At 44.1% G+C, this 21203-nt stretch overlaps 1 protein-coding gene across 1 annotated transcript in view; it reads right to left on the bottom strand.

The window, feature by feature from the left end:
* Window positions 1-21203, bottom strand: part of DOCK5 (dedicator of cytokinesis 5) — a 127315-nt gene that overhangs the window by 36845 nt on the left and 69267 nt on the right. The window contains exons 17-28 of the mRNA XM_077805553.1: window positions 21009-21112; window positions 19120-19309; window positions 16871-16968; window positions 15441-15530; window positions 14177-14277; window positions 12670-12804; window positions 10576-10687; window positions 8902-8972; window positions 7531-7637; window positions 5539-5675; window positions 4830-4925; window positions 3472-3570 (exon numbers count right to left, since the gene is read on the bottom strand). Of these exons, the coding sequence (XP_077661679.1) occupies window positions 3472-3570; window positions 4830-4925; window positions 5539-5675; window positions 7531-7637; window positions 8902-8972; window positions 10576-10687; window positions 12670-12804; window positions 14177-14277; window positions 15441-15530; window positions 16871-16968; window positions 19120-19309; window positions 21009-21112 (1340 nt within the window). The remainder of the gene's footprint in view (window positions 1-3471; window positions 3571-4829; window positions 4926-5538; window positions 5676-7530; window positions 7638-8901; window positions 8973-10575; window positions 10688-12669; window positions 12805-14176; window positions 14278-15440; window positions 15531-16870; window positions 16969-19119; window positions 19310-21008; window positions 21113-21203) is intronic.

Below are 21203 nucleotides of genomic sequence, written 5' to 3'. Positions count from 1 at the left end.
GGCTTTCACTAGATGAGGTGTGAAGTTAGCAAATGTCTAGTGTAGATAAGACATGCAGTTTTTACCAAGAGCTAAACCGGTCAAGTTAAAGCCATCACACCTTAAGTCCTAGTCTAGATGAGGCTTTTCTGCCAAGTTGCAGGATGAAGAGTGGGATTTGTGCAAGCAATACTGACAAAATCTAACTTTAGACCAAGAAAGAACCTCCGTCTCCAGAGGTTCAAATGTTCATAAGTTCTCTTCTGCTCTAAGAGGTAACATTCGCATTCAAGCACCAGACACACACACAACCGAGAAGTCACCACTTTCCGAAGGTCACCAGCAAAGAAATGTGCTGCTGAGTTGAATAGCGTGCACTAAAGAATTGGAAAGTGACACTGATGCAGAGAGAGAAATGGACACTGCTACTGCTGTAGCAGAAATCCTCTAAGCATTATTAAATCAGAGCTTGATGGAAAGATTCAGGCTTGACAAGGGGCACCATGAAGACTAGAATTAACCCCTAACCACGTTAACCTGAAGAAGCAACATTGCAATGTCTGGGCTGAAAATGCCACAAGGGGATGCTTATTTTTAAAAAAAATTGTAAATAAATCATGATGCCATTGGAATTATTTTAAAAATAATTTAATGGATACATTTCTATATGTTTTAGGGATGGTAACAGTTCGATTCCAAACCTACACTTTGGACCAGTGTCTCCTGAAGTTGTATTCTTGTACCAACTTTGTTTTTATACAATTCACCTTCCTGGTTTGTCTCACATGCACAAGCTGTGCATGCACTGAAAATGTAAGAGGAACATTTAAATGCATGATTCAGAAAGCACTGAACCATGGAATGAATGAGAAGCACAAATGATAGCTTCAAAGATTGAAGCTTATACCCCGTTTTCGGAAAAGTCATTAAGTACGTGCCTAACTTTAACAATTGACCTCACTGTGCTTAAGCATGCTTCCTGAATAGTGAAGTTGTCCTGAAGCAAAGCTCTTCAAGAGAAATTTTGTCCCAATTCCTAGCACTCCTGCTCTTCAACAACATTTCTAGCCAACTCTGACCCTATTCACTGACCACTGATTCATTTGAAAAAGGCTACTACTCATTTGATGAGCCCTAGCAAAACCCTCAAGGTGTTTAGGTTTTACAATGCATACTCTTCCAGAAATCTCTCAGGTGAGTTACTAACTCAAAAGAGTTCTATTTGAACTCTTGAGGGGGATTTGATTCCATCCTTCAACTACCTGAAGGCGGGTTCCAAAGAGGATGGAGCTCGGCTGTTCTCAGTGGTGGCAGACGACAGAACAAGGAGCAATGGTCTCAAGTTGCAGTGCAGGAGGTCTAGGTTGGATATTAGGAAAAACTTTTTCACTAGGAGGGTGGTGAAGCACTGGAATGGGTTACCTAGGGAGGTGGTGGAATCTCCACCCTTCGAGGTTTTTAAGGCCTGGCTTGACAAAGTCCTGGCTGGGATGATTTAGCTGGGGTTGGTCCTGCTTTGAGCAGGGGGTTGGACGAGATGGCCTCCTGAGGTCTCTTCCAACCCTAATCTTCTATGATTATTCAGATGAGTGGCTTTTTCAGTCTAGGCAATGAAGTTGCAGAAATCTCTATGTCCTGCAGGTGGCCATGTTGCTTAACAGATCACACGCACTTATAACCAGCCAGGGAAACAAAGGCAGCATCCTGCCATTCAGAGTGGTTTACAGACATTTTACAATAAATTCTGAAATACCTAATGCAAAGTCTACCCACACCTGTGTTCCAGTTCACTGTGTTGTTCTGCACAGCTACAGGCAGAGACAAGCAACCAGGAGCTGTGACTACCAATTAGACCAGTGTCACACCACAGAAGCTTGTGCAATACTTTCTCTGGTTCTGATCTGCATGGGGGGTGGGAGGTGAAACTTAGACTTTACTTGGAGTTTCAGGTTCTAAGGGGATCAAAGAGCAAAAGTGTTGTTTCACCTGGTTTTGCACTGAAACTACATGAAGATCATGAATTGTACAGGTTTAACACAGAGGATGGATTGCAATGCTGGCTAAGGATGCTTGACACCCACCCTCGAGGACACTCTAGCCTGAGCCTGAACGTCTACACAGAAGTTTACAGCTCCGCTGCTCTAACTCCACGAGCCTGAGTCAGCTGACCTGGGCCAGCCAGGGCCGTGCCCCCTACCTTATTCCACTAGAGGTGTACCCTCCGGGGCTTCAAATCATGGATCCCTCTGTGCTAGGTGCTATACAAACCCATCACAAAGAGTAATCCCTGCCCCCAAAAGTTTGCAACAACCACAGAGCTTTTCAGAAACCTCATCTGGCTTTGAAACAGAACCCTGATCAACCAAAATTTCCCTGCTTTCAGGTTTTGCAGCCAAGATGCCCTGTGGCTCTATTAACAAACACACAGGCATATTTTTGGAAATTAATAGAGATACTGCTCCAAGCTCGTCATCTTTTTCATCAGCCCAGACAAAAAAAGGGGGAATCCAAGCTCTTAACGGAGCTCTTAAAGGATAGAATGAAAAAAAGAGAGCGAAGAACACATGGATAGAGACAGAAGAGAAAGGAAGGGAAAACCAACTCCTCTGTTTGTCCTCTCATCCTCATTCAGGCTATCTTCTTCTTTCCAGCTCTTCACTTACACAGGTTTAGAGAGTCATTAAAGTCCTGTTTCAGAGTAACAGCCGTGTTAGTCTCTATTTGTAAAAAGAAAAGGAGTACTTGTGGCACCTTAGAGACTAACCAATTTATTTGAGCATAAGCTTTCCTGAGCTACAGCTCACTTCATCGGATGCATACTGTGGAAAGTACAGAAGAAGTTTTTATACACACAAACCATGAAAAAATGGGTCATTATCACTACAAAAGGTTTTCTCTCCCCCCACCCTACTCTCCTGCTGGTAATAGCTTATCTAAAGTGATCACTCTCCTTATGATATCTCCCAAATCGGGGTGGGAGAAAACCTGGATTTGTGCTGGAAATGGCCCACCTTGATTATCATACACATTGTAAGGAGAGTGATCACTTTAGATAAGCTATTACCAGCAGGAGAGTGGGATGGGGGGAGAGAAAACCTTTTGTAGTGATAATGACCCATTTTTTCATGGTTTGTGTGTATAAAAACGTCTTCTGTACTTTCCACAGTATGCATCCGATGAAGTGAGCTGTAGCTCAGGAAAGCTTATGCTCAAATAAATTGGTTAGTCTCTAAGGTGCCACAAGTACTCATTAAAGTTCTGTTTTCACTCCACGTGGCAAACTAGTCCGATGCTTTGCTGAGTCAGCAAACAGCCAGCAGCGCTGTATCCAGCTGGGGTGAAGTGAATGTTCCACAAACACTTGCAATATGAGGTATTCATACTCCTCAGTGATGGGTGCAAGAGCCTGAACTTAATATAAGAGCTGGATAGGATAAAATTAGAGAGGGACACTACATGGACTGGGCTGTAGCCCGGGCCAAGATGACTTACGATAATGTCCTGTCTGGTTTTGAAAGTGCTGATGTAGTGGTTGTAGTGGAAATCATCCATCTGTCTCAGGATGGCTGTCATGCAGGCTACAAAACTACCCTGGAATGGAAAAGACAAGAAAAGCACTTGGTCAATTATCTTTCTACATGAAGGCCCCAATTCAGCACAGTTCTGAAGCATGTACCTAATTTTAGTCACAGGAATAGTCTTCACAAGGATCATACCTTTGCTTTAAATCAGGCACCCGATTAAGTATTTTGCTAACGTGGGGTCTAGAAAGGCACTAAGGTCACTGAATGTGATTGTCCCCCCCCCGATCAGTAACATCCGCAGCGTTTCATGGACAGCAGTGGGGTGATACCAACATATTAATCTGGACATCACCTCTCACAGGGTTTAAGTTTTAAGTCTGAGGAAAGGAGGTGGGACAGACTTTATCCCTTCAAGGACTGGAATTTGCAAAAACCCCACCTTTTACGGCGAGAGATTAGGATGAAATCGCTTTGTTTCCTACAAAGGCAAGTAGCAGGTTTTTTTTTCTTTTTTAAATTGGCCTGTCACCCTCTCAGCTACCGAGACACTCACAATTTGGTAAATATTTTTAAAAAATGCTCTGACCCAGGCAGGAATGTTTTCCCTTCCTATCGGATCACTAGAGCAAGGACTGCTGAGACTACAAGGGGTTACGTTTGCAAAGCAGAACGCTCCTACATCCATTTTAAACCGGACCCTCCAAGTCTTCGTTATGAACACATCCGATGGAAACCATTCGCCAATGTCAAAGCCTCTTCTTATAAAGTGAATTTAGTGCTGGATTGACAGCCCTGGAGTTCTCTATCCATCCACAGACCAAGTATAGGGCAGGCCAGAATGGTGCCAACCTCCTCTTGTTTTCCTATCAACCTGCTTCACCCCAGACTTGGAGAGGACACCTACAGGGTCGAGGGTACATCAGCATCTGGTTCCATTCAACATCGGAAGCAAATTAATTAGTGTTTCTACAATGTGGCTGTCTGACTATTAGGAACTGGACTGAGACTCAAACACACTGCACATACAAGCTACCAAAGAATCACCAGACAGTAACAACTTGCAGCCACTACCGCCCCAGACATGATTAAAAATGGTGCCTTAGCAGAGTACCTCTCTCTACAGCCATCCAGACCCGATTTTAATAGGGCTGGGGCAGGCCTCCCATAGACCCCAGCAGGGCACAGGAAACAGGACAGAGATTTTATAACGCACTGGCACAATTTGCAGTCCATAGCAGGACAGACTGTGACGGAAAGCTCCCATCTGCTGAAGCGTCAGAGCAAGGGGTAGAAAGCATAGAACAGAAGCAAGCAAAAGGCTCTCACAATATGCAGAGACTGTCTGCTCATTCCAATCACCGTCCGGTTTATTCTCCTCAGCAGGCGCTCCATGATCAGCTGGATGTGAACTGCAGTGGGCCCCTGAAGAGATTAAAGAAGCACGGGCTGTTTTAGATTAATCTCAGCATGGTCCATTCTACAGAGAGATTTGTTGTCGGGAAGGGCCAGGCTGACTGTGGCTATTTATTGTCAGAAGACACGAGAAAAGGAGACTTTTTGCCCATCAGAAATTCATTTAAATAGAAAGTAGTTTCAGACTCCGAGAAGGGGGCGGGGGAATACATCTCTGCACCAGTCCAGGGCCCAGCAAAGGGATTCACAGGAGGCTAATCTTCCCTATGCTGGAGCTGGATCGGCCCCCAGGGCAGCTCTAACTTGAGCCCCTTTTTTCTATATCCCCTACATGCGTTGCATCAGCAGGGGAGCACCTCTCTGGGGATGACCTGACCATGCCTTCCCCTGTTCTGTCCTAGAATGTCTTAGGTTCATTTTTGATACGTCGGATTTATCTTACTTCGACTCAAACGTCTCATGCCAATACCCAATGTGGAAAAACTTCTGTGAACATCTGGTCTCATTAACTCTATAAAGACTGGTTCTGGGAGGTGCACTTAAGAAGGTTTTGTTCCTCCTCTGACCTATACCAGTGTAACCCTACCAGTGAGGATGACATTAGACTAGAGCCCATACTCACCACATCCTTCCGGTCAAGCACTTCTAGAACGTTACTGAGGAGCTGAGAGCAGGCCTCATGATCAGGCTTGTTTGAATTGTCATCCAGTTGGCCACTTAGCTGATCTATTAGCAGAGGCAGGAGAGCATCTCTGCATTCTGAGAAATGAAAAAACAGAACAATGTATCACAATGGCCTAAGAATAGTCTTCAGAGCCAAGTATAAGTGACCACAAAAGGAAAACTTTGTGCTCCTCACTCTGACTCAGTCACCAAAATTAAAATCATGTCACAGTGGTTCTAATAGGTAGATGACAGCACAGATTGCCTCTCTTCTAATTAGACAGATTGCACGAGAGAGATTTCTGTCAATATATGTATTAGATGGTCCCATTGCTAGGATACTAACATAGGACTTGGGAGATCCCAGGTTTGATTTCCTGCCTTGCTTGACTCCCTGCATGACCTTAAGTAAGGGTCTATGGGTAAAATTTTCAGAAGTGACACAGGCTTTTAGGAGACTAAATCCCATTTTCAAAAGTGATTTAGGGCCAGATTTTTCAGTTATTTAATAATAATATCTAGCTCTTATATAGCCAACTAAAGATGCAAACAGGAGCTTAGTGGGATTTTCGAAAGCACCGAAGCAGGTTAGATGCCTGAATATCTTTGAAAATCTGGCCTTACGTCACTTTTGAAAATGGGATTTAGTAGGCGCTTTTGAAAATTTTACCTGTCGTCTCTCTCTGCCCCAGTTCCCCATCTATAAAATGGGGATAATAGCACTTCTCTACCTCACACGGATGTTGCAAGGATCAGCACATTAAAGATTGTGAGGCGCTCCCCTCCACTCTGAGTTATGGGGGCCAGATAAGTACCTAAAATAGATCTGATGTCCATAACAAATGGTGGCTGTACACAGCACAGGCACCAGCTAATCTGGAAACTATGCAGCCTGGATAAAACCTGGCATGAACAGAACCCAGTATCATTAATTACAGATGCACAGACTCCTTTGAGATAAAGGAAAACCTCTACTGGCTGCAGTCATACTCGGGATTATAACCTCTACACATCATGGTAACACCAAGTACACACCTAGTGCTTTTCAAGCTCTCAAAGGGCTTTGCAAAGAAGAGTAAAGATTATTATCCTCATTTTACAGATTCGGAAATGAAGCAGAGAGCGGTTAAGGGCACAATTTTCAAATTTGGGTGTCTAAAATTAGGCACCTAAATCCACATTTACATCCTTAATAAGTGGCTCAATTTTTATTGCTGCCTGTTACTTAATGGCTGCCTCTCCAGCAATGTGTGTTCATGTTTTTGCCATTCTAGAAACCCTAGTATCTGCATCTGTGTTTTAACATCCTGGAGAAACATAGTACTGCTTCTACGTATAGGAGCAAAGAGCTATGGTGCATGGTCCTTAGTGATGATCTTAGGGATTGGCTCAATGTGCCCAACATAAGGGATCCATTATCTCACCATCTCCTAACTACTGCTCTTTGCTAGGGAATACGCTTAGGGAATAGAGAAACCAAAAAATGTACCAATAAACCCAAAAGAAATCATCCTTATCCCAAGACAGACATCAAAACTAAAATTGACCAGGGGGTGTTACTGTAATTTTTATTAATTTTCGGTATTGCGGTCATGACTAAGAGCGTCCACCATGGACCAGCATCCCAGTGTGTCAGGTGTAATACAAACAGAACATAAAATTGGTCCCTGCCCCCAAAAGAACTTACAATCTAGGTATAAGACAAGAGACATCAGATTGTGTCTTTGTAGTCCCCCATCTATGAGCCCGCATGGTCAGCATATAGGCAGTGGCCTCAGCACACCAACAACCTCGCTGTTGCCAAGTTTTTTTGTAGGCATCACAGCAAAGGAGAATTTTAAGGAGGGATTTGAAGGAGAAATTTAAAAGAGAGACATGAACTTTACAGACAAGTATTTGTTTGAGAAGGTGCATTTCCTGCAGTTTCTGGAGATCTCAATAGGCTACTCACCGGATTGTTTGAACAGATCACTGTCCACTACCTTGGTCATGCAGTTGAGTTTCTGCCGAACTAACTGGTTGTCAGGGATACTTTGGATAAATTTGCTGAAGAGGATGCTAGAATGCAAAGCACAAGGTAGACAGATAGTCAGTATTTTCACCCAGAGAATGCTGTTGGCATGGTTCCACATAATATTACATTGCCCTGCCCCTGCTCAAGCAGTTGTGCCATTGTGTTGAGAACAGTCTCAAGGTAAACCGATATGAAGTCTCATGTTATATGGTTTCAGGAAGCTCACTAAAGAACTTAAAATAAACTGAACAGTGACCAGAATCAGCAGATTTATACCTCTCAGATAATTAATCTAACATTACAACAAGTTATCATGAAAATTCATCAGCCCAGGCACAGAACATATTTGTCCTTCCCTATCACTTTTAGAAAATATATATCTAACTTTCCTGCCAGAAATAAAAATAAAATGAAAGTCTACGCAAATAGGATTTTACAAGGGTGCAAGATAACATATGAGGTGCAGCGGTGGCTGAGTAGCTAAGGTGCTTGACTACAAAATCCTGAAGGTCGTGGGTTTGAATCTCATGCTGAAAAGCCACTTCCAGTTCACCCAGATGCAAAATGGGTACTTGACCTGTCAGGTTAGGGCAGCCAAAGATGGTCAGACACGATGCTGGCCACATCGCCCCCTTGTGTGCCATTGGCAATGAAGCTGACGTGTCTTAATCATGTCAGCCCAATGAGCCCTTGTTGTGGGAGACTTGGCCATTTTGATCACCGCAAGCATAATCTCCCAAATATATCCCGCACTTCAAGGGAGATCACTCATTTCACTCCCAGAGTGAATTACATTCCACATACATTTGGTGTCCTCTCACTATTATTTGCAAATTATTTACATCCGAAATAAGGCTCCTGAACGCAGGCAGGGAAAGCTATTTACACCGAGGAAAAGAAATCCACTGCACTTTAAGTTTCGTGCATGAATAAATTGTTTGTATCCCTCCTGTCTGGCCTTTGTCACCCTTTGGGCCTTGGCAACCTGAGACCTAATGATCCAGGGTCTGCGGAATCATAGTCACTGGGTTTCATCCATATGGCTCTGTAGCCCTTGAATTTTCAGTTTGGAGAAAGCCTCAGAACTCAGAGGAAAATTCAGCTGAAACACGCTAATTCCTTTGGGCTGCAGCTCTAAAACCATTATGTGGCTTCCTCTAAATCCTTCCAAGGAACCGCTCACATTAAATCACGCAGCTTGTGCAACGCAATTTAATTATTAAAATTAGCACAGTTTCCAACTCCCTCCCTCCCCACAAAGATGCATATTTAGTAGGTTTAGACAACAAATATGCTTAACACAATCACCTGAGCTCAACCGGATCAAATACCAGTTTGACGTCATTTATGATGCTTGGTAAGTATTTTAAAGCTGCGCCCTGGAGAAGAAAAAACATACATGGGTTAGATTAATCCATTCGTTGTAAAAGAGAACAAGCCTGAGGACTTGCTGCTCGACATCATTGGAAGAGGCTCACATCACCAGTGGTAGTATCTGGTCTGGGCAAAAGCAAAGATGCAGACAACCCTAACCCTAACCCCTAACGCTAACCCTGTGCCGGTTCGTGATCTAATTCAAGCCTCTGCATCTGCACCTCTGCAGATCAGAGCTGAAAGGATGCTACATGAAAGACTTTTAGCCAGTGCCTAATTTTTGACTTTCTGGTTGTGAACACACTGCTGTCCGAGGGACTGGGCTTCTTGAAAAAATCAAAATGCATTGGACAGGCAAGCAGAGAGATGAGAAATATGTTTTACACTTTTTTTTGTTTTGTTTGTTTGCTAAAAATAAAGCCCTCCTCCTCACAGCATTGGCCTAGCCACAAGCTGAAAAAAACTTGAATAGAAAAAGACAATGGTGTCTGACTTTCGCTCTTGTTTAAAACTCTTTGGACTGGACTGTAGCCAGCCCTTATATGGTCAGAAAGTCAAGGGGAGCTTGGACTCCACCCTACCTTCCATCGTACACAGCCCCCATAAGAATCACAGACCCTGTGCTCAACTGCAGCTCATTTGTCCCCACTCTTAAGAACAACTTGTTGAGACTGGTGTAAGGAGGAGCATGTGCTAGCCAACCATGTGCGTGTGGGAGGGGGTGTTTAAGGTATGCCGTACCCCTTAAAAGAGGAGCAGCAAATGACTCCCCTCTGGCAGGGAGTCCCAGGAAACATTGTCTCTGATGCAGAATACACCCAAGTGCTCCCTTTGCATTGCTCCTTAGAGGCACAGTTTGGTAGGTCCATGAACAATGCCAATAACAAGCTATCTAGGCACCTATGGGTCATCACAGCAGCATCTGAGTGCCGGTGTGTGACAGCTACTGAAGGTCTCCCCAGGGTTTGCTGTAGAGGCATTCTCCCCATCTGCTTTTGGTGGTGGGAACAAAAAATTCCATTCTGCAGGAAGAACGGCCCCTCACCACACAGGCATTGGAGAGGGTGGTTTTTAAATCGATCAAACATTCAAATGCGAAGCCTCTCTTATCTAGAATCAATCCTTCCGGTGGAAAGTGACTAATGCATTTTGGCCAGAAGCATTTTAAAGAAGAAAGCAGCAAGTAAGCCTTATTGCATGGCTTCTCTGTTCCTCACTCACTCAGAGGGCTCCAAGTAAAGTTCACGCAAGACAAACAAGAAAGCAGAACAAGTTAAGACACAGACAAAAGCTTGTTGGTCTTTCATTACTTTCCTTATCTACATTTGTTACATTTATTTCCATATCATTTGCTGTCTGAATCATTCATGATCCCAGGTGTCACTGGCCAAACTGTTGTCCTCCCTACGACATTGTTACAGGCTGACTTGGTGTCAGCCTCGACCCCAGAAGTGGCTGTATTTCAATGCCAAGGTTTTAGCGTTTGTCACAGTTGTGCAAAGCTTAAAGAGCTCAGATTAATACTTGCTACACTTTGGGGGCTTTAATACTGATTACCTGTCCTCAGAATAGATGTGTACCACCATTCAAAACAGGCTTTAGACCAACCTTAATCTTGACAGCCTCCTCTAGCGGTCGGTCCATGAGGACATTGAAGGAGAAAAACAACTTGCGGATTGCATTGTTAAACTCATCCCCATCTTCGTCTTTCCCATAAAACCTGAAAAAGAGCAGGAACGTCAGTCACATTGGCTATACACACCAATCTAGGCCAGAGCGAGGAATACTGCCACAACGGCTTAAATACATTTTATCCTCCAGAGCAACCTCTTAAAGTGCTCTTTTGCTATGAAAAGTGACAGTAAAAGTGGCTGTGTGGGGTTCTCGATTTACTGTATCAATGATTTCCAGATTAAATCTGTTAAATTTAATAGGAAAAAGATTTGGGGGGGGAGGGGGGGCATTTTCCGAACCACAAACTCAGCCTGGAATCTGAGAGTCAAGCTGGGTCCTTTCTGGCTTCAACGATCACCAACTTTGACGTTTAAGCATAGTTTACAAATTCTGTTGATTATGTCCGAGCCAGAAGAGAATCCAGCTCATTCTACGTTGGCTTTGAAGGACTAAGAGGAGAAAACAGTCCTGAATGGTTGCTGAGAATCGTGTGAAGAATGGTTTCGGGCTATGAGACACACGTCGCAATCTGGCATATACTAGGACAGTGATGGGGAATTTCCTGCATATCCTTATTTATTAAGTTTAAGTACCTTTGGAGTCCATTATATTAAATGCAAAGTTTATGTATTATTGTAGGCTAGGATTATATATAATCTCTCTACGGGGGGAGATGTGGTGTGAGGCTGGGAGGACTATATTGAAAAGGTGCCAGACAAAAGTGGACTTTTGGGACAATAAGTGCTAAGTGGATTTTGTGAGGTATACCAAGGGAGAGCTTACTGCACATTCCTCACCTCTGGTTCTGCAAAAACTCTGCCTTCTGAAACTACATCCTGAGGAGAGGTGATTGTCTGATGATTACCTGTTCCCAGAGACTGCTGAACTGCCCAGCCTGGGTTCCAGATCTGAGACAGTTATGAACTTATAATGACAGGGAAAACACAGTTGTGGGTTTTTGAAGGATTGACACCTACAAGAGTCCGAGGTTGGAGTTTGCAGAGACCAAAGTTGAGCCGTTTTGTATTGTGCAGGTTCTTTAATTGTTTTTAATAAGTTTTCTCATTATTGCTTCTAGCTTAAGAATAAATGTGCTTGCGTAGAAAGAGCTGTGTGGTAAGATGTAACTGTGGGCCACTACTCTGTTCATAGTAAGCAAAGCGCAGATGCTGGCCTGTTTAGGCAGTCTGGCTTGCTAGGAATATCACAGTGTAGGCAGGGAACTGTGCAGCCTGAAAAAAAATCCAGTCGGGAGAGACACACACACCCCGGGTCTTTGCCCAAAAGAGGTGACAGCTGGCAGCCAGAAACTCTTAGCCCTTGGTGGACCATGGAGGGAGAATACAGGTGCAGTTGTCCTGAACTGTAACAAATACCATTAATTATTATTAGTGTTATCTTAGTGGCTACGAGCTCTAGTCCTGCACGAGGACCCCATTGTGTGAGGTGACGTACAAAGTGATCTCAAGTAGCTGACAGTGCATTTTAATGTCTACTGCAAAGAGCTCAATGGGAGCAGAATCAGGCATCCTCCATAATGTGCAAACATTTCCACTGAACGGATTAATATAGAAGGGGATTTTTCCTCTCACCACTAAAGATTGATTTAAAAAAACCTGAAGGGGAACTCTAAACAATCTAGATCTTCACAGAACCTAGCAGAAATACCCCCAAAAGTCCCTTAAAATGAGGAAGCTTCTTAAACAAGGAAGGCATTTAAAAAACCACCACCGAGTTTAGACTCCTTATCTGCATTGCAGTATGCAGCTTATGTAAGATGTGAATGATTAGAAAGAATTTCACCCCAAGGAACGTGTTCTAAGTTGTTTTCCCTTGTTCTGATCAATATCTCCACCCACCCACACAGATCTCTCTACAGTCCTGGATGAAAGGCAGCTATAGATGTCTTTTCTTAATAACTCGGGGTATCCTCCGCTGGAGGAAATCGAAAGCAGGCTCCCTTGGCTAGAGCGATGCCAGTTTGTACCCTCTGCCGATATTTTGCACAGTCTCGAGGGTCTGCCTCACCTCAGGTACAGCACCCGTGACTGGACGATGAATCGGAACAGATACTTCAAGGCTTTCAGGGCAGCGAACAGCAATTCTGTCTTGCTGGAGTCATCTGCATTTCGTATGTAATAGTTCAGTACTCTGGTGAGTTTCCTTAGGAAAGGAAAAGGAGAGGAGAATAAACGCAGGTGTAGTTACAGGAGAAGCTAAACCAGGCTCCCATATCCCACAAAGGGACTGTGGTCTAGTGGTTAGAGAGCTAGGGACCGGGAGTCAGAGCCTCTGGATTCTAGTCACAGCTCTGCCACGGAGTCACTCTGGGACCTTGGGCAACCCACATGGGAGCAGATTTTCAAAAGTGCTCAGCACCCAGCAGCTCCCAGAATCTGGCCCCAAATGTGGGTGCTAAGTCCTTTTGAAAACTCTAACTTTGGGGCCTGTTTTTTCAAAGTGTTGAGCCTGGGCAGCTTTAATTAAGAATTTGGGAAGCCCATTAATTCTGAGACTCTCAGAACCTGAACACCAGATTCTTAGCTGCTGTGGACATCAGTTTACCTACATGTACAAAGGGGTAATGGCCCCTTTAATAGAAGAGCGGGGTTCCTGAGACTTAATTTATAAAGGGCTTTGGACAGAAGGTGTATAAGTGCATCTTCACTATTTAGTCTCTGGTCGCTGTCTAGGTAGAAGTTCAAGATCTCATAGCACTGGGGAGGATAATGTTCAAGCAAACACCTTTTTCTCCTCATTAACCAAGCTCTGAGCAACCCAGGATATATCTGAGGGATTGCTGAGTGCGCAGCAGCTCCTGCCTTCGCCTACTCCATGCGCTGCACTGCCAGGATCTAGCTCGTTGTTTGTCAAACCCTTTGGCGCACAGAGCGTATGGCGAGCACTGAATAATTCTCTAGTCCGCTTGGCATCATGGGGATGTCACACTGTAGAGCCAAGCTGGAAAACAAGGCAAGGTAACAAAGCAGCTGAGACGCAGCCCATCCATAAATCAGACCAAAAAAAAAAGGGTTTATTTTTAGCGAAGAGCAGTGAGGATGAAGAATCCTCCGCAAGCTGGGGCGGGGGGGAGAGGGGGAGAATAACCCTCTGCTGACAGCGATTGTACAGCAAGTGCAGAGAAGGAGAAAGCAACCGTTCAAAGGGCTTCAAGAGTTCCAGACAATGTCAAGTCCCTTGGCAGCTGGTGAGGCAAAAGAGGCGCTAGCTTTTATAATTCCAGGAGACAGGGTCACAGTTCAACAGGACACCGGGACCAGTCGCTTGACTGGCTGTTTACAAAGATAGTGCCAATGTTTTCCTTCGATTAAAATGAATTAGTTCAATCATAAATTATTTCTGCAGTAAATCATTATAATTTTCTTCTATTCTCAAGATGATCTCAAGGTGGGAACACATGGGTGTACATACCCTCTGTCTTTCACCCACACACCTTAATCTCCTACACCCCATCTAATCTATGCAGTAGCAAGAGATCACTGTGATAGCTAGGTTTGTGGTTACTGATACTTACACATAAGCCAGGGTGGTGCTGAAGTGCTTGTAAATATAAGTTTCAAGTACAGGGTTAAAATGCTGGAACTTGATGTCTCCGATCAGAGAAATAATAAATACCTGCCAAAAACACAAAAGGAAACAGAAGTACTGAACCGCATGACCTTCAACTAACTGTCCTGCAATTTATTCTAATCGTGTCCCATTTTGTTTTGCTGGTTGCTTGTGCTTGATCTGCTCAGCTTTAATGTTATAGATGGTGTTGCATATCTGCTGATAATGGCCATATGGCCTTGGAGGGCGATCATGTCCCATCACAGAAGTTAGACAATGTCAGGCCTACTCAATGGACAGATGGGGAACTGTAACGGTAAAGCCAGCTGCTGTATGAAGTAGCCCTGGTGATTTGGTAAGTGACACTTTGGTAAGTGACAGACTCCGTATGGTAATATTTCCGTATCAGGGGGTTAGAGAGGCACAATGCTGCTAGAAGCACTGGTTTTCAGATGAGGCTCAAAAGTAAGGTTCTGAACATCTGCAGTCATTAAATATCCCCTTGCACTTTACATCGATAGTGCTCCTAATTCTGCTTCTTTGCTAAAACTGTGGCTTGAGTAATTGCACCCTGCCTCCCTAAATTCCCCCTGCAGTTTCAGCTGGATACAGTGATCTTCAGTTTCTTTTCTAACCTGTCGCATTCTGTTGCTGAGCTTTATTAAACAATTGCTTCCTTGTTCCACAGGTAAAGCAGTCTCTCTACATAGACTGCAATCTCTTAGTAAAGTCTGCTAAACATTTTACTGGGATCTTCGTACAAAATGCTCTCTTGTTGAGAGGCACTATTGCCCAATGGATAGGAACTGGACTGGGACTCAGGAGATGTTGGGTCTCTTTCCAACTCTGCCACTGACCTGCCATGAGACCTTGTGTAATTCACTTCCTCTCCATATGTCCAGTCTATTGGAGGATACTAATACTTTCTTTCTGTGTAAATTGCTTTGAGATCCACAGATGAAAAGTGTTATATGTAAGTAGCTAGGCATTATGTACATGTCAATCCCTATTCTCATTATATTCATGGAAATGGCCATGGTACATCTCATATCCTTGCCTTACATTAGCACCCAATGACTCCTGACTAGTATAAACAGCATTTAAATATAATTTCATATTTCTCATAGAGCGAGACAACAATCAACTGTCCAGTGGAAGCAATAGGAACCAGAATGAGAAGACAGGCTGAAATAAAGGTGCTTTGGGATATGCAGATGATAACCACTCACCAGTGCATCGAACACAAGGAAGTCATATGTTTCATTGTCTGACATCTCCATCATTATGTTGAAAAGTGCATCAAGTGTGTCTTGTAAAAACTAGAGAGAGAAGATAATGGGGAAGCAGAAACAGAGGTTATTTCTGTTTCGATGCTGCTCAGGAATCCTCTCTTCTGGTCCCTTTCCCCCCACGAGCTTAAGGAAAACAGAAAGGGCTTGATCCTGCCAGGCAGAGGTGTGAAAGCTGTATGTGTACAAATAGGTAAAAAGGGATTAGCAGGATAGGGAATGCAGAGGAGCCCAAATGTGCACTGTGCACGCTGATACATGTCTGCCAAGCTGCTCCTTTCTAGGAGCAGGAGCAAGGCCAATAAGAAGTGAGCAACTCTCCAGCATGAAGATCACACGTAAGCCCATATCTGCCATGCCCTGTCCCCTTTCTATCTGGCACAGTTAGGGAGTACAGGAGTGGCTGGCTGTGCAAGGGGGCTTACTCCAACTTTGCCCACACATAGCCTCTGCTTGCAGCGGAGCATGTCAACCTTGTGCTCTGTGCCAAAGGATCAAGGACAAGCCTTCCAAGCACAACATTCCTTTGGCAATCACCAGGAGCCCTGATTTTATAAACACGCCGCCTTAACTTAAGTAGCTCAGCAAGTAAGACAATTTTCAACTGACCTTCAAAGCGAACCCCCATTTCACAGCCCCAGTAAGCTGACATATAGATTATCCAAAGTTTAAAAAAAAAAAAAGTCTCTCAAAAATCAGAATTTCATTTTCCCGGAAATTCCAATTTTCAGCTAAAGTTCTCAAGCCACTCAGACTCAGGCAATAAGTTCTTTGTGGCACAAAGAGTCTTTTTCTTGTGTGTCTGTACAGCACCTAGCTTAGTGGAGTCCCAATCCACGATTGGGGCCCCTAGATGCTACCGAAAATAAATAAATAATGATCAGGGTTTTCCTGCGTATCATATTTTGCAAGAACTTGCATTGAATTCTCCCTGCAGCCCCAATCCTGCAAATAAAGTAGTGTTATGAACATAACGCCCCCTAAAACTGGTTACTGTCCATGCTATCTCTGGACTTTTCAGTAACTGCACATCTGTAAATGAGCCTGCGTGTTTTAAGCAAGTTAGCACACCCACTGGAATACTGAAATCACTGCCTATCATGCCAACCAGGCCTGTCTCATTGTTTCCTGGTGCTCCCCTGCCTATCTGTATCCACCTGTTGTCTCTGTCTTATACTTAGATTGGGGCAGGGACTGTCCTTTTGTTCTGTGTTTCTATAGTGTGTAGTACAGTGGGGTCTTAGTCATTAATAAATAATAAGAAGAAGTAAAAGTAGTAGTCAAGGTTAAAAAGTTCAGCACATGTCTGCGTGTTTGCAGGATTGGGACCTAACTCTCTATGTACACCAACAGAAGCTGTGATCTTGTACCTTTACAATTTCTCCTCCTTCCACGTCCATTAGCTTCTTTAGGTTGTGCGTTATGTGCTGAGAGTTAGAACGCCAGTTCAACAAACCCAGCAGGTCAACTACCAAGGACAGAACAATGACAATTAGTGACAGATTGCAAAGAACACCACAGCCGATTTACCCTAATGGCTGCAGACCAATAAAGAAATGGAAACAGTGCTTATTTTTCTCATCAGCTTATAAGAAAAAGTCATAATACTTTGTAATGGCTGTTTTGACTTTGCCAGAATTGCCCTTGCTCTTAGAGACACACCTATAATTCAGTTGGAGATTGGTCCTGCTTTGAGCAGGGGGTTTGACTAGATGACCTCCTGAGGTCCCTTCCAACCCTGTATTCTATGATTTTAAATCTTAGCACATGAAACACGCAATTTTGCAGACTTCTCATTTACTTAAGAGCGGACACCCATAAGCTGGGAAATCCATCAGACTGAATGATTGACTGACAAATGTTCTTACGTTTCCTTCAGAGTTTTCAGAACGCTTCTTAAAGCCCCATTTTAAGCCTCTTTTAGGAAGCGAGTTAAGGTTTTGGCTTCATTGATCACAGCTCTGGACCATCCAGGGACATCAAATTCAGGGACAGACTGTAGCTGAGATTTTCAAAACAGACTAGGGGATTTAGACACAGCCTCCATGAAAGCTACCAGTAGATGTGTGTGTAAATCCCCTAGACTGCTTTGAAGATCTCAACCACCGCCTGCAAATAAACTTGGTCACTACCTTTTAAAGGAAGAGCAGGCACATAATATGCAATCAAGACACAGAAGGCCAAATTTAGTCCAAAGGATCTGAGTTGGCATAATTTACAGTCTCTCCACCCCAAAACCACATAGTATGTTATACTATGATTCCCCTTCTAGATTTAGACTGACAGTTTCACTGTCACTTACTAATATGTGACCTATCCCCACATATACATTTTACCCATCACCACTGATTTTGGCCTTGTCTCCAGTTGAATACCTCTAAAACGTGCAGATAACACCAAGCTGGAAGGGGTTGCAAGCACATTAGAGGACAGGATGAGAATTAAAAATGACCTTGACAAATTAGAGAACTGAGCTGAATTCATCAGGATGCAATTCAACAGAGACAAGTACAAAATACTTCACTTAGGAAGGACAAATCAAATGCACAACGGCAAAACGGAGAATAACTGGCTAGGTGGTCATGCTGCTGAAAAGGATCTGGTAGTTATAGTGGATCACAAATTGAAGACGAGTCAACTATGTGTTGCAGCCATGAAAAAAAGCCCATGTTCTGGAGTGAATTAATTGGAGTGTTATATCCCTTGGGGGAGGGATAGCTCAGTGGTTTAAGCATTGGCCTGCTAAACCCAGGGTTGAGAATTCAATCCTTGAGGGAGCCATTTAGGGACCTGGGGCAAAAATTGGGGATTGGTCCTGCTGTGAGCAGGGGGCTGGACTAGATGACCTCCTGAGATGCCTTCCAACCCTGATAGTCTATGATTATATGACATAAGAGGTAATTGTCCCTGGGTTGAAGCCTGGAGTTCTGTGTCCACTTCTGGACACCACACTTTAGGAAAGATCTGGAATCTCTCCATTTATTCCACAGGAGAGCAACAAAAATGAGCAAAGGTTAGAAACTCTGACCTATGAGGAATGGTTAAAAAAACTGGGCATGTTTAGTTTTGAGAGACGACAACTGAGCAGGGAACCTGGTAACGGCCTAAAAATATATTAAGGGCTGTGATAAAGAGGACTGATCAATTGTTCACCATGTACACTGAAAGTAGGACAAGTAGTAATGGGTTTAATCTGCAGCAGGGGAAATTTAGGATAGATATTAGGAAAAACTTTCTAACTTCATGGGTAGTTAAGCTCTGGAATAGGCTTCCAAAGGGTGTGGCGGAATCCCCATCATTGGAGGTGTTTAAGTACAGGTTGAACAAACACCTGTTTGGGATGGTCGAGGTTGACTTGGTCCTGCCTCAGCATACAGTGCTGGACTTGACCACTTCTCGAGGGCCCTTCCAGCCCCACATTTCTATGATTCACACTGGAGGACCAGAAGAGAGTCGCTCTCTCCCCTAACAGGAAGGTGTAAGAAGGTGCAGGTTAAAGTAGCCTCTCGCCTAATAGTGTCTAAGAGAGTCTTCATGTAAGGGGGAGGGCCTAGTTCACCTGGCAGACAGTTCTCCCAGCACAGCATAGCGCCCACCCCACTGCTAGCACCAGACCTACCGTTCTGGGTCAGTTTGGTGGAGCAGATGAGAGTGGCAATCTGGAAGCTGTCCTTCGTGCTGTCTTTAGTGGGCGTGAAGTTGGCCAAGTGGTGCAGGTTTTTGCCTGGGGGGCCGTCCTTCTCCTCCTCCACTTTTGTGCCAGGAAGAGTTAAGTAGAATTTAGCGTCTTCCATTTTCTTGTTATCGCCCTGTTGACAGAACATAGTTGGGGGAGGGTGGGGGTCATTTTCAGATACTGATAATACTCCATCTTGCCCCTGTCCACATAGGAGGCAGGCACTCATTAGCTACGAATACTCTCCAACACAGCAGCAGACTGCATGTTTTTTCAGCAGTTTTCACATCTGTTATGGACTGGAATTCTTTTTAAGTTGAGCATGGAAAAATCACATTCTATCCAAGGCACTTATCTGGCCTCCATCCTCAGACTATCTGAGCACCTTGCAATCTTCTAATGCATTTATCTTCTCAACACCCCTGTGGGGTAGGAAAGTGCCGTCACCCTCATTTTACAGATTGGGAACTGAAGCACAGAGATACTAAGCCATTTCCCCGCAAAACAGGAGCTTGTACCTGCATCTCCAAAGTTCTAAGCTAATTCCCTAACCACCAGACCAGCTTTCCTCTCTCTGTATTGTAGTTTATCTATACAGGTGAGTCGCATCATATGCACATTTAACTTACACAAATTCAACTATTTGCGCTCCGTGTGGGGGGTGGGGGGTAGAATTGATCTAAGTTACGCAACTTCAGCTACGTGAATAACGGAGCTGAAGTCAATGTACTTAGATTGACTCATCATGGTGTCTTCACTACGGTGAGTTGATGGCTGCCCGCCAATCCAACGGGTAGCGTAGGCAGCCTCTATGGGCTGTTGAAACCTCCCGCCGAAGAGGGACAGCCTTCTGATGAGAAGGAATTCAAAGCCAAGGCTGGCTTAACACTTTTAGGAACCGCTTCAACCTCAGAAACGTGCAGACGACTGGTGAAGCTGCATCTGCCAATGAAGAGGCAGCAAAAGCGTATCCCGAACAATTAAAAAAAAAAATCATCGAAGAAAAAAGGGCTATCTTCCGGAACGAGTTTTTAATGCTGACGAGACTGGGCTCTTCTGGAAAAAAATGCCCAACCGCACGTACCCTTCAAAATCAGAAAGACAAACCCCTGGCTTCAAAGCAGCTAAAGACTGTGTGGTTGTGTTGTTTTGTGGCAATGCAGCTGGACATTTAATAAAGCCGGGCTTGCTCTATAGGGCTGCAAATCTCCGTGCCCTAAAAGGCAAAAACAAAAATCTCCTGCCTGTGTTCTGGCAACCAAATAAAGAGGGTTGGGTGATGGCAGCATTCTTTCTGGATTGGTTCCACACGTGTTTCATTCCGGAGGCCAAGCAGTACCGCGAAGAGAAAGGACTTGACTTTAAAGTGCTGCTGATCATAGACAATGCTCCTGGCCACCCTGCAGCACTCCGGTTTGCGATTTAAGGGATTTTCAAGGGTAATTTTGACTACACATGATTTTCGCCTTCTGCCCTAAAGGCAGAAAAGGAAAAGATGTGACTCCATGCCATTTCTCTACAGGCTGTCTGGGTTACGGAGCCAAATACAGCAAACAACTAAAATGGATTCACAAGCTACTACAAGAATGTATCAGACCTGTGTCAAAGTGATCAGAGATCCACCCAGTGCAACCTTATTTAATGGTGACTTATCCTGACCATAAATTAGCGTGTCACTGGTTCTCAGACTCTGGCGGTTAACAGGTTGAAAGGGATCTTTGCATTGGTGAGTAAAGTAGGGCTTGTGTTACCAGGAGACAACATACATGGCTGGGAAAGACTTTCAGCTAGTACAAGGATTGCACAACCAAGGGTTTTTTCCCCCAAACTACCTTGTAAATGACTAAATTGTGTTTGCCATCCTGCAGAGTTGTTCCATCCGCATTCATCAGTTTCACAAAGGCCACCCCGAAAGCTCTCTCCGATTTATCCCTGGCTGCAAAGAGAAAGAACATAACCTTCACTAAAAGGGACCTCTAGTCTGTCTCCTGGATTTTCTCCCAGCTCCCAACCCATGGGAAGGTTCC

This window comes from Eretmochelys imbricata, chromosome 26 (genome assembly GCF_965152235.1).
Source record: "Eretmochelys imbricata isolate rEreImb1 chromosome 26, rEreImb1.hap1, whole genome shotgun sequence".
Classification (NCBI taxonomy): Eukaryota; Metazoa; Chordata; order Testudines; family Cheloniidae; genus Eretmochelys; species Eretmochelys imbricata.
Note: the sequence above shows the minus strand (reverse complement) of the source record. Positions and strands in the feature narration are given on the sequence as shown.